This window comes from Taeniopygia guttata, chromosome 8, assembly GCF_048771995.1.
Source record: "Taeniopygia guttata chromosome 8, bTaeGut7.mat, whole genome shotgun sequence".
NCBI classification, from domain to species: domain Eukaryota; kingdom Metazoa; phylum Chordata; class Aves; order Passeriformes; family Estrildidae; genus Taeniopygia; species Taeniopygia guttata.
Genome location: NC_133033.1, coordinates 30,628,418 through 30,640,263, shown reverse-complemented (window position 1 = coordinate 30,640,263; position 11,846 = coordinate 30,628,418). Strand labels below are relative to the sequence as shown.

General features: G+C 51.0%; 1 protein-coding gene across 1 annotated transcript in view; it reads left to right on the top strand.

Annotated features, from left to right (window-relative positions):
• Positions 1–6,513: 6,513 nt before the first annotated feature.
• The window catches only part of XPR1 (xenotropic and polytropic retrovirus receptor 1), a 112,732-nt gene continuing 107,399 nt past the window's right edge, over positions 6,514–11,846 (top strand). Inside the window, exon 1 of the mRNA XM_030279618.4 lies at positions 6,514–6,861. Within this exon, the coding sequence (XP_030135478.1) occupies positions 6,793–6,861 (69 nt within the window). The 5' untranslated portion in view covers positions 6,514–6,792. The remainder of the gene's footprint in view (positions 6,862–11,846) is intronic.

Genomic DNA, 11,846 nt, shown 5'->3' with positions numbered 1-11,846 from the left:
AGGAGCAGCTGTTCTTTCCCTAAAACCACAGGATCATTCAGGTTGGATAAACCTCTAAGACCACTGAGTCCAACCATTAACTCAGGACAGCCTTGTTCACCACAAAACATGCTCCTAAGCATCACATCCACACTTTTTTTGAACACTTCTAGGGACCTTGGTTCTACCACTGCCCTGGTTTGCCTGTTCCAGTGCTTGAGCACCATTTCAGTGGAGAAATTTTTCCTAATATCCAATCTAAACCTCCTCTGGAGCAACCTGAGGTGTTTCCTCCAGTCCTGTTGCAGAGGAGAAGAGATTTACTCCCACCTGGCTATAACCTCTGACCAAAGCCCTTGCAAATAGGAAGCCTGTGGCCTTTTGTGCACTTTGATAAGGTCCAGAGGTCGTTAAAAAACCCACAAAGCTATGTCAGGATTTCCAAAAACTCTTAGGAAGTCCAGCCAGCTTTAGAAGTCTCTGCCACAGCTATTACCACACACCTCAAGCTCTCTGGCACTCAGCTTTCATTGCCATTATTGACATGCTGGATAAGGGACACAAGTTCAGTGCAGAGAATTGCAGTGACATCCTCCAGCATGTACCAGTTCTGGTGTCACACAGGGGCATGGGCTGCTCTTCCCAGCAGGGCCTCTCACATGGCATGACCCCAGGAAAGAGGAGTTCCCCCAGCTTTTTAACTGTGCTGGTGGCAGCTTGGTGCCTGCAGCATTGATGCACCAAGAAGTGCCAATATCTTGTGTTTCCAGCACAGCCTGCTGTGACTCTGGTGTGACAGTGGCACTGGCTCTGTGACCCAGCAGCAGCAGCTCCATGGATGCTGTTTCTCATCCCAGATCACCTCTCTTCCTGCTGTTTGGTGGGTTTCCTTCACTCCCCTCATGTGGTGTATCCCCCTGGGAAAGGGCCAGCCATCAGGGAGGCAGGAGTGTGTTTAACAAGGCAGGTGAGATTGGTGTAAACAGGACAGGAACAGTCCCAAGGCCACCTGGCTCTATACCAGCCCCTGTCCCTATGAAAACATCCCAAAGGGATAAGGGTTTGTGCTGCCCCAGAGCACGGTGGGGCAATCTATGGACACAGTGAGGTGCAGCAGGGACAGGCTCCCTTCAGCTTCAGCAGGGGGATTTAGTAGTGCAGCAGTCCTGGGGATGTATCAGGGAGGTTGGAGGCGCTTCCCAGGCTCTCCTGGAAGCAACCCAGGCAGCCCTGGGGCTTGGAGGGAGCAGCTCTTATTTCTTCTCTAATTTTAGACCTTTTCAGTGCGTTCAGTTTTCTTAACCACTGGTCAGCTGCTGTCTTCTCACACAAAGCAAGCGTGCATAAATTAAAGCAGGCACATATATGTGGGTTGGAAAGCATCCAGGAGCAATCACTTACACAGCAGGGAAGGGCGTGAAACCCCCCATCTGCTCCCGGATTGAGGCAGCACAGCGAGTCCCCAGCCCTGGCACAGCTCCCAGGGCTCATCCCACCGGGGCACGCTGCGCCCCTGGCAGCCCCAGGGCAGGGAACCGCCGGGGAGGACGGCTGATTTCGGAATTTCCAGGCAGGATGCTGCCCAGGGGACACGTGTGAGCCACCAGGAGCTGCCGCCTGCTCGTGGCTGTGAGTCAGCCCAGGAAAGGTCACCCGGTGCAGAGGCAGCTCTGCTCCCAGCACAGGGCACGCTCCTGGGAAAAGGGAGCTGCTTCTTTCCCCCTGTATCTGCATCCCTGAGTGGTTCAGCAGCAGCCAAACCTACAGATGGGCTTCCAGTTGGGACTTTTAACCTCAGGTGTGTAGACATTGGATGAGCCATGCATGGGAAAAATCCTCTCTTGATGATGTGCAAGCTCAGCAGGGCATGGTTACAGCCCACAGACCCATGTCTGCATGAGCTGCTCCATCCATGTTGGGAATTTCGAGTTCTAAATCCACATCTGAGATGGACTCAAGTCCCAAAGGATCAAATTCAGCCAGTGGGTAAATTGACCCTGCTGCATCCAAGGTGGAGGAAGGCACAGCCCCTCCTGGCAGGTCTCCTCCTGAAACAGGGAGAAAAGCATCATCTTCCCCACCTTGGAAAATCTGCAGGAGCTGCCAAGGCAGTGTGTGGAAGAAGATGGATGGATACCAGCATCCCTGCCACTGGAATCAGATCAATCAACTGCATTCTTATGTCCTGGAAGCCACTGTTTCTCCTGGCTTTACAGAACTTCCTGCAGGCAGCTAAGCTGGCTGTGTGAACACCCTGACATCTCCCAGCAGATTGGGCTGCTCCCAGTCTGACTTTGTGCACTGCCTCTTCCCTGGGGTCTGGGACCCCCCAGCTCCTCGTGCGCATCATCACACCCTCATTCATGCTCCAGGGAGAAGAAATATGAGAAAAATCAATAGCTCCAGCTTGGGCTGCTGGGGGATTTGTGCATTTTTGCACTGGGAAATCTGATATATCGACCCCGTTCCTCAAGACAGCCATCGATGGAGCTGGTAATGGGAGGGCTCAGGGCTGGGGGTTCCAAGGCCAGGGCTGATGCTCTATTGATCCTGGCAGTCAGGGCAGCCTCTCTTGGTGTGATTTACTCAATTCCCTTGTTCCACATCAAGCTTGCTCCCAACTTGCTTTTACTTCTGTATTTATTTATTGCCTGTCTTCCTTGCCAAGCAGCGGCAGTGAAGCCTCTGGGTCATCCCTCTGGAGCAGGAATCCCCACATGGTCAGGGCAGGGCAGGGCAGGGCAATGAAGGATGCAAAGAGCGGCCTTTGACCCTCCTGATGCCTCCCCTCCCAAAGCTGGGATGTGTTTCTGCTCCCAAACCCCTGGGATTGGGCATAATTTCTTCTGTTTTTAGTGGAGAGTTGACATTATCTTCCCAGATCCCATTGATGTTGAATGACAAGGGTATTTAGGGAATTTTGTAAATCACACCAATCCCCCTGACCCTACAGTCCAGGCTCAGCCAATTCTGCTCTGCTCATGGGGCCAGGGATGGTCATGCACTTCCTCCCATGCCAAACTGAGCCCCTAAATATCCAGGCATCTTAAAATCCTTTTGCCTGGGGAGAAGGTGGGAGGAGGTCCATGGGTTTCCTGCATTGTCTCCTGTGATGGAAAACCCTCCTCTTTGTGATTTTATGAATGTCAGTAAAGCAAATTTTCCCTCGGCAAGACTCTTTTTTCTAAAGCCTTTTTTTTGAAGACTTCTTTTCCCCAGCGATGCAGAAGCTTTAAAAGTATAATTATATATTTTTAAAAAATCCCACCATGCTATTTATAAATTATTCTATATGCTCCTAACAAAGCAAGTGCCAGACTGCACTGGCGGAAAGCCCACTCCTTGCTTGGTTTTAAAATGCAAATAACGTTGCTTCTATGATTTTTTTTTTTCCTAACTACAACAGCATGGGGGAAATCACAATGCAAACTCTTTCCTGGAAAAAGGAGAGAGAGAGATGAGGAAAACGTGGCAGCCTTGTGCAAGGGAGGTATGGGGAGTGAGATCCAGACCTGAGGTACAGAGACTGGGATCCAAACTTGGGCTGTGGGGACAGAGATCCAGACCCAAGACTAAGATTTTTGGGACCAGCATCCCTCCTCAGTGTTGCCTGGATTCCCCCTGCCTGCCCTCCACCCAGCCGTGGGCAGAAGGCAGTAGAGGCATGGAATAGTGGTGGCCTTTTCTCTTTCATTTAAAGCTTCTCCTTGCCCTCTCTCCCTTCCTGCATTCCTCCCCCAAGCCTGGATGTGCAGACCTGCGAGTTTTGAAACCTTTAGAGGAGTTGGAAAGCCCCAAGTCCCAGCAGAGCAGTGAAACACGAGGATGCTAAGTGTGGTCCCAAGGGGTATCTGATAACGGGAGGCAGGGATTTGCCAATCAGATATTTGAGTGGAGCTGTTTCTACTGGGCAATGGTGAGCAAAGAACCTAGCCTCTGCTCTGCCTCCCCCGTTACCATCTGTCTTCATTTAATGATAAAAAAAAAGCATTTATTGATATAAAATAAATAAAGGGTGGGGGGGACCACTGGTTATTTTCCATCATGAAAATCACCAGCTGTCATATCAGAAGACATTAATTTATTATACACCCCAGTACGTATCTCAGGCAATGCCTCCCGCAAATAACAAAGAGAATATTTATTTCTTAATCCTCTTTTCTGCCCCCCCTGCTGCAAGTTATCTCCGGGAGCCCGACAGGATTCAAAGGGTCGGGGCTGTGACATGCCAGCTGTGACATGCCAGCTCCCCGGGGTGGAGCAGGCTCGGCCCCGGGGCGATGTTATCGATGTTATCAGGCACAGCAGATGCGTGCCAAGGTGAGGCATTGAAAAGCCACTGACCTGGGAAATGTAAGTCAAGCTGTGCCACTCGTGCCAGCGCCGGGCAGGCTCGCTGAGCGCCAAGTGTCGCACCAAGGGCACCAAAGCTCTGCTCGTGAAAGGGTTTGCTGCAAACATAATTAAGAGATGGTATCAGCGAGAGCCGGGCGAATCTCAGCCCTCGCAAATCACTGATCCCCGAGCCTGTGACAGGACACCCATAAATCTGAGCAGCAAACGAGCTCTGCGGGGTCAGGGGGAGGGATGCTCCGGCAGCTGCTGCCAGGGAGGGACCTTGTGGTGCCGAGGGCCCCACGAGGGTGGGAAAAGATGAGAACTGTCACACCAAAGGTTGGGAGGCTTGAAAGAAACCAAAATTAATCCCAAATGAGGTAAATCCCCAAAAACAAGCAGCTGGGGAGGGGCAGGGTTAGGGCCACTGAGAATCTTTGGGATAACCAAGGGTTGCAGCCCCCTGAGTGGTTCCAGTTTGGTCCCTCAGGCCATGAGCCAGTGGGTACCAAATCCTCAGCCCCAGGGGTGTCTGTTCCATGGCAGACATGGCCCCGTGCAGGTGGGTTTGCTCCAAGAGCTGCCCTGGAGTCCCTACTCCCCTCGTTCCAGCCTGGCACTGATGGGCAGTACAAGGCCAAAGGTGGTGGAGATCATGCAGCTTTTGGAAAATTTTCCCTTTCTTCTCCACACCCTTTATTTTCCCCTCTTATCTTTCTTTCCCTTTTCTGCTGGTCTGTGTGGCCTGTCAGACCAGCTTCCCTTCTCCCTCAATCCTTACTTACTCTCTCCTGCAGTTTCTCCTACTCTTTCTCCCATCTTCACCCCTGTTCTCTGTCTTTCCTCTCCTTGATCCCTCCCCACCCCGCCACTTCTTTTCTCCCGTGTGCACCACTCTCCCTGCTACACTTCTCCCTTTCCCACCGCCTTCCCATTTCACTTCATCTTCACCCCATTCCCTTTCCATCACATCCCATCCATATCCCATCGTATGCCAATCTCATCCCATCCTACTCCTTTTCCAATACCATTCCCATTCCCATTCCATCCCATTCCCATTCCCTTCCCATCTCATCCCTATCCCCATCCCCACTCTCATCCTATCCCATCCCATTCTCATCTCCTTTCCATCTCATCCCCATCTCATTCCCATTCCCATTCCCATTCCCATTCCCATTCCCATTCCCATTCCCATTCCCATTCCCATTCCCTTCCCATCTCATCCCTATCCCCATCCCCACTCTCATCCTATCCCATCCCATTCCCATTCCCTTCCCATCTCATCCCTATCCCCATCCCCACTCTCATCCTATCCCATCCCATTCTCATCTCCTTTCCATCTCATCCCCATCTCATTCCCATTCCCATTCCCATTCCCATTCCCATTCCCATTCCCATTCCCATTCCCATTCCCATTCCCATTCCCATTCCCATTCTCATTCCGTTCCCCTTCCTGTTCCCATTCCCATTCCTGTTCCCATCCCCGTTCCCATTCCTGTTCCCATTCCTGTTCCCATACCCATTCCCATCCCCATTCCCCTTCCTGTTCCCATTCCCATCCTCGTTCACCTTCTCGTTCCTATTCCATATTCCCGTCCCCATTCCCATTCCCGTTCCCATTCCCATTCCCGTTCCTGTTCCCATTCTCATTCCCATCCCCATTCCCATTACCCTTCCCATTCCCATGCCTGTTCCAATCCCCGTTCCTGTTCCCATTCCCAATCCCCGTTCCTGTTCCCATTCCCATTCCCATTCCCGTTCCCGTTCCTGTTCCCATTCTCGTTCCCATCGCCATTCCCATTACCCTTCCCATTCCCATGCCCGTTCCAATCCCCGTTCCAATCCCCGTTCCCATCCCCGTTCCCATTCCCATTTCCATTCCCATCGCCGTTCCCACCCCCGACCGCGCGCGAACCGCGGCGCCCCCCGGCGGCGAGCGCGGGAACGGCGCCTCCCCGCGGGGCGGAGCCGGGCGCAGGCCCCGCCCCGGGGCGGCGGTGCGGCGGTGCCGGGGACGGGCGGTACCGGGGCGGAGCCGGGCGCAGGCCCCGCCCCGCGGCGGTGGGCGGGCGGCGGTACCGAGGACGGGCGGTACCGGGGCGGAGCCGGGCGCAGGCCCCGCCCCGCGGCGGTGGGCGGGCGGTACCGGGCGGAGCCGGGCGCAGGCCCCGCCCCGCGGCGGTGGGCGGGCGGCGGTGCCGGGGACGCGCGGTGCCGGTGCCGGTTGGCTGCGGGCGGTGACGGCGGGAGGCGGTGGCGAACATGGCGGCGGCGGCGGCCGAGGAGGCGGCGGCAGCGGCGGGGCGGCGCTGAGGAGGCCCGAGGCGGGCTGAGGAGTGGCGGGGCGGGCGGGCGGGGGCCCATGTGCGGTGGCGGCGGACCCCCCCCGCCCCCCACTACCGACGCCCGGTCGCAGCCAGGCGCCGCCGAGGCGGCTCTGCGGGCGCGGAGCGAGCGCGGCCCCGGCCCGCCGGCAGGATGAAGTTCGCCGAGCACCTCGCGGCGCACATCACCCCCGAGTGGCGGAAGCAGTACATCCAGTATGAGGTACGGCCCCGGGCACCGGGCACCGGCCCCCGCGCCGCCCGCCGTGCCGCGGGGCGGTGCTGATGGAGAGGCGGCGTGTGTCTGTGTGTGTGTGTGTGTGTGTGTGTGTGTGTGTGTGTGTCCGCTGCGGCGCTGGGCACCCCCCGGCTGTCCGGTTCGTTAATTACGGAATTAATTACCTCTTGCGATGGACAGAGGTCCGGGCACACGCTCGGCACCGGGCACCCCCCGGCCCCGGCGGGGGTGCAGCACCAGCGCCGGTTCCCGGAGGAGCGGTGACTTTGAGCGCTCCCGGCCTCCCAAGGGCGATCCCGCTGGGCTGGGCAGCTCCCGGCTCCCTCCCTGCCCTGCCCGGGGCCACCGGCACCGCTCTGGGCTCCCCCGAGCCCCCCAAAACTGGCTCCAAACCCCCATCAACTGCCCGAGCCCCCCAAAACTGGCTCCAAACCCCCATCAACTGCCCGAGCCCCCCAAAACTGGCTCCAAACCCCCATCAACTCCCCGAGCCCCCCAAAACTGGCTTCAAACCCCCATCAACTCCCCGAGCCCCCCAAAACTGGCTCCAAACCCCCTTCAACTCCCCGACCCCCCCAAAACGAGGAAGGCAGCAAACCCGCATCAACTCCGGTTTTATGATGGTTTTTAAGTAAGGCTCTGCAGCTCGCTGTTTCTCACTCCAGTCGGGGCGTTTATGAGCACTGTTTGCACCGAGTTCTGCTGCATTAATCGTGAATTATCTGCAGAATACAGCTTTTTCGGGCTTTACCACGCCAGCCTGCTAAAGGTCATGCTGATTGCTTCGTTTCGGATTTATCACACCGATTCTGGGCTTGGTTGGAACTGGACGGAGCTGGAGGTGGTTATTTGTAGTAAAACCATTTCCTATTTCAGTGTCGGCAGTAAAAGTGGCAGGTGCCAGCGATGTCTTTTCCACAAGTAATAATTAAATCTAGACAACGGAAAGCTGATTATAGGACAGCCACGATCAGCAAAACTTCTTGACTGATTGACTCAGTGAAAACCACGCAACATTTGTTATTGTTTGAGGGCCTGTATTTTATCCCTAGGACTATAATAGCAATTTATTTATGCTATCCATATTAATCTGTCTGCATTTGCAAGGCAAGCCACATTTATCTTAGCTTGCTTTGTTATAATGTCGAGCTTGAGAAGTTTATATCTATCCTTTTCACTCTTCCTTTGTTTTCCTTTACCTGACTGCAGGGGAACGGATGTTTAAATAAAAACTGCAGTTGGATTTGGCTTTACAACAATATTGTGGTCTCCTTGAATTATGTGGAGAGCTAGATGGCCAGATAATGCCATCAGTCTTTGAGGTGGAAGAAAACCATTGTCTTGATAAAATAAAGGGCCAGCTTAGTTCTGCATCATGTCTCTAATGGGTTATCCCTGTGAGAGTTGTCTTCCGTTCCTGAAAACAGAAAACTTGGATATCTTCCTAAGAGCAGCTTTGGAGGTGTGTTGGAGAGGAAGGCAAAGGGGAAATAAAAGGGTGAAAGATCTGGCTGCATGCTGAGCAAACAGCTGTGCAGAGAGGGAAGGAGACCCAGTGAACTACGACACCTTGATTAATGTGTGAAGAGCTCTGCTGCTCGTCCGCCACTGTTTTCATTATGGGAGGTTAATTTCCAGCCGTTTTAACTAGGGCACTATGATTATGTCATTCTCCCTTCCTCCAGCCCAGTTGAAGATGTAGATTTCAGTAAAAACTTCCTTCAAGTTGTTACTCTTTCTAATCACAAGTAATCCCCTCCTTGGATAGACAGCTTAATGTGAAGGAAAATACAAACCTCACCTTCCCTTTCAGTTATAACTTTCAAACTCTTTGTTTGCCTTGTTGCAGCTGGCTGGATGTGAGTCAGCCTCCTGCTTGTGCATATTACAGTGATGGAATAGCCTGGCATTTATTATTCAGTAACTGGTGGTCGAGTGGGTGCAGTGCATAAAAGCCCAGCACCACCTCCATTTACTTGTTGATTATACCTGAAGGAAAAAGCACCCAGCCTTCCTTTGTCCAGAAAAATTCCCAGGTGTTGATTGGCAACTGTGAGGTTAAACTTTGCCTGTGTTACTTGTGTGCAGTGCTGCTTACAGAAGGTGTCACAGTAACATTTTCAAATGTTATTTGTATATTTAATAGTGTTATAATGTTTCTTCTCCTCACAGTTTATATATTATCCTTCTTAATTAACACGGGAGCCACCCGAGTTCAGAGATCTTCTTGGGTAGGTTTTTAACTCTGAAAAGATTCTTCCTGTTTCCAGGATTTCACCTTCAAGATTGCAGAATTCTGGAATGGTTTGGGTTGGAAGGGACCTTTTAAGATCATCTGGTCCCATCCCCTGCCATGCGAAGGGGCAGCTTCCACTATTCCAGCTTGTTCCAAGCTCCATCCAGCCTGCCCTTGGACACTCCCAGGGATGGGGCAGCCACAGCTTCTCTGGGCAACCTTTGCCAGGGCCTCCCTACCCTCAGGGAAGATTTTTTTGCCTAATATCTGATCTAAGCCTGCTGTCTTTCAGTTTGAAGCTGTTCCCCATGAGAGGACTAAAAGATGATGCAGAAATTGCTTTCTCTAAGTTGTTCTGTATCATAAAGCTTACACGCCCTCATCTTTATTTTCTGCTCTGGTATTTGTAGTTATTTCCACTGGAGAGCAGGTGATTCCTGGAGTCTGGCAGGACCCAGGTAACCTGTGAGAGCCTTCGATGGGATTTGGAGCAAGCTTTGCCTGTCAGACCAGTTGTAATATGTTGGTGATAACCTCAGAAAGAGGAATGGGATTGTTGTGTTTTCAGTACCTAAAACTGTTGCTTCAGGTAGTCTTAACCAATTGACAGCCCTCAAAACTTCTGAGCATCCACATGCTCTTTCCCTCCAAAAATAATCAGTTTAAATATTCTAAGCGTGCTTGTAGGAAATATGGCAGTTTCCCGGGCTTAGGGCTGGCAGTCAGGGTGAGAACTTTAGGGAGAGAAAAAAAACATTCATTTTCTTTAAACAGGCAAAAGTAAGATATATTTTGGTAGGTGTGACTTAGAGTCTTATTTTCTTTCAGCAAAAGCTCTGCAGTGACCATTACTGTACGTCTAAGCTCTTTGAGAAGGAGCACTTGGCTTACAGAAAAGAGGGGAAATGGCAGTGAATGCTATTCTGTTTCATTCAGCTTTTCCCAAAGACATTTACCAGGACTGAGCCAACAATAACGTGGAGCTTTAAACCATGATGGACTCGATTTGGCTTTCCATTCCAAATTTCCATTCTAAAGATTGCATGAAATGATGTGGATATGCCTCACCCTGGCAGCAGCAGTGAAGGGCTTTGCTCACCTTGTTTTTGGGGGTCTGGCAGTGCATTTTCTTCTGTTGAGTCACATTTTCCTAGCCTGTTAAACTACAGCTGTGATATGCACTGCTTCAGTGTACATTTTTGCCTTGAAAGTTTTAGGCCACTCATTTACCCCTCAGTTCCTTTGGAAAAATAGGAAAATGGAAAAAATGGAAAACAGGAAAAACATGAGAACTTTTTGTGTCAGATGACTGAATTCTCATTTCCACATAGTACTGAACAAATTCAGGTAACTCTTGCATGAATTTCAGCTGATGCTATTTTTTTTTTTTTTTTTTTTTTTTTTTGGTTAAGAGTGTGCTCTGCTGCATATAATGCTCATTTTTGATGCAGGGAAATATTGGGGTTGCTAGTCCTCTATCCACAAATCCTCCTGGGTTCCTTTGCTCACGTGTCCCTCTCTGGATTGCTTTCAGGAGGAGAGCATTGCTCAGACTTCTAAATGTAAATGTGTATCTGCACATCCAGCTGATGGAACTGCACAACTCACTTGTCCAGTTGCCAGATGGCTGTTTGGTTGCAGTAAATCTGGCCTGAAATTGTTTCTCAGCAGAAGTCTGATGGCATTTTTATAGGAAAAGTACATAATACCTTTGAAATCACAACAACTGTGGAGGGAGGAGCAGAACAATTATTACAGGTGCAAAGTTCATGGGAGAGTTGGGTAAAGGTGTGAGCAGGTGAACCTCCCTTCCCTTTTTTTATGGTTTTAAGTCGTTAAAAGCCCAGGTTTTAAGTCATTTTGCTGTTGCAGAAGAGAAACAGGTTGCTAAGTTTTAGGCATCATTTCTCCCAGACACCACCTGCAGCAGGAAGTGGGTGGGGGCAGAGGATAGCTGAGGTTGCCTGCTTGCCTTCGGAGTGTCTCTTGCAGAAACGCTTTCATTTTTTGGGAGCTGGCCAATTCTGCTGTCAAACCCAGCTTCATGATAGGCAGTTCACACCCAGGCTTGCCACCTCCTGACACAAATCTGTTGTGCTATTTCACTATTTGTCCTTCGGGCTGTTAGCAGACGAGCTAAGAGGTTTGAAAGACTCCTTTAAAACAGTGGGGGTTTTTTTGAACGTTTTAAGGTTTTTGTTCTTGATTTTGTTCACTGATAAGGTCTAATGGTTGTATTTTCAAGTGTTTTCTTTTTGCGCTTTTTTTTTTTGTTCCCTTATATGTATTTACACAAGTTGACTGATGGTGTAAGGTGTAGTAGTGGCACAGTCTAGAGCAGGGAAATAACCCATTTTGTTTAGTTTGAGGGCACAAAGAGTAATTCTTAAGTGTTTCACATTGACAGTGATGGATAACTTTTGTAAACGATGGGCTCTAAAATTCTGTAATCTAGAGGACTAAATAGTTTAGGTGTAAAGGAGCACTGAGTCTTTCACTTTCAGGTTATTGGTTTACTTATATAGGTCAGGAAAGCGGTAACAAAATCTGCTGCCCTGCAGCTGCCAGATTGTACTATGTCAGTCTGCATGGGGAGAGGTCTGTGGGACGACTGACACCTTCAGCTTTCAAGATTGTTTAGTGCAGGACTGTCAATGTTGTCCTTTGCAATTTGTTTTTTTAAAAAATGATAAAACCAGAGATAGGCATTACACTGGGTTTACCTCTGGGTGGG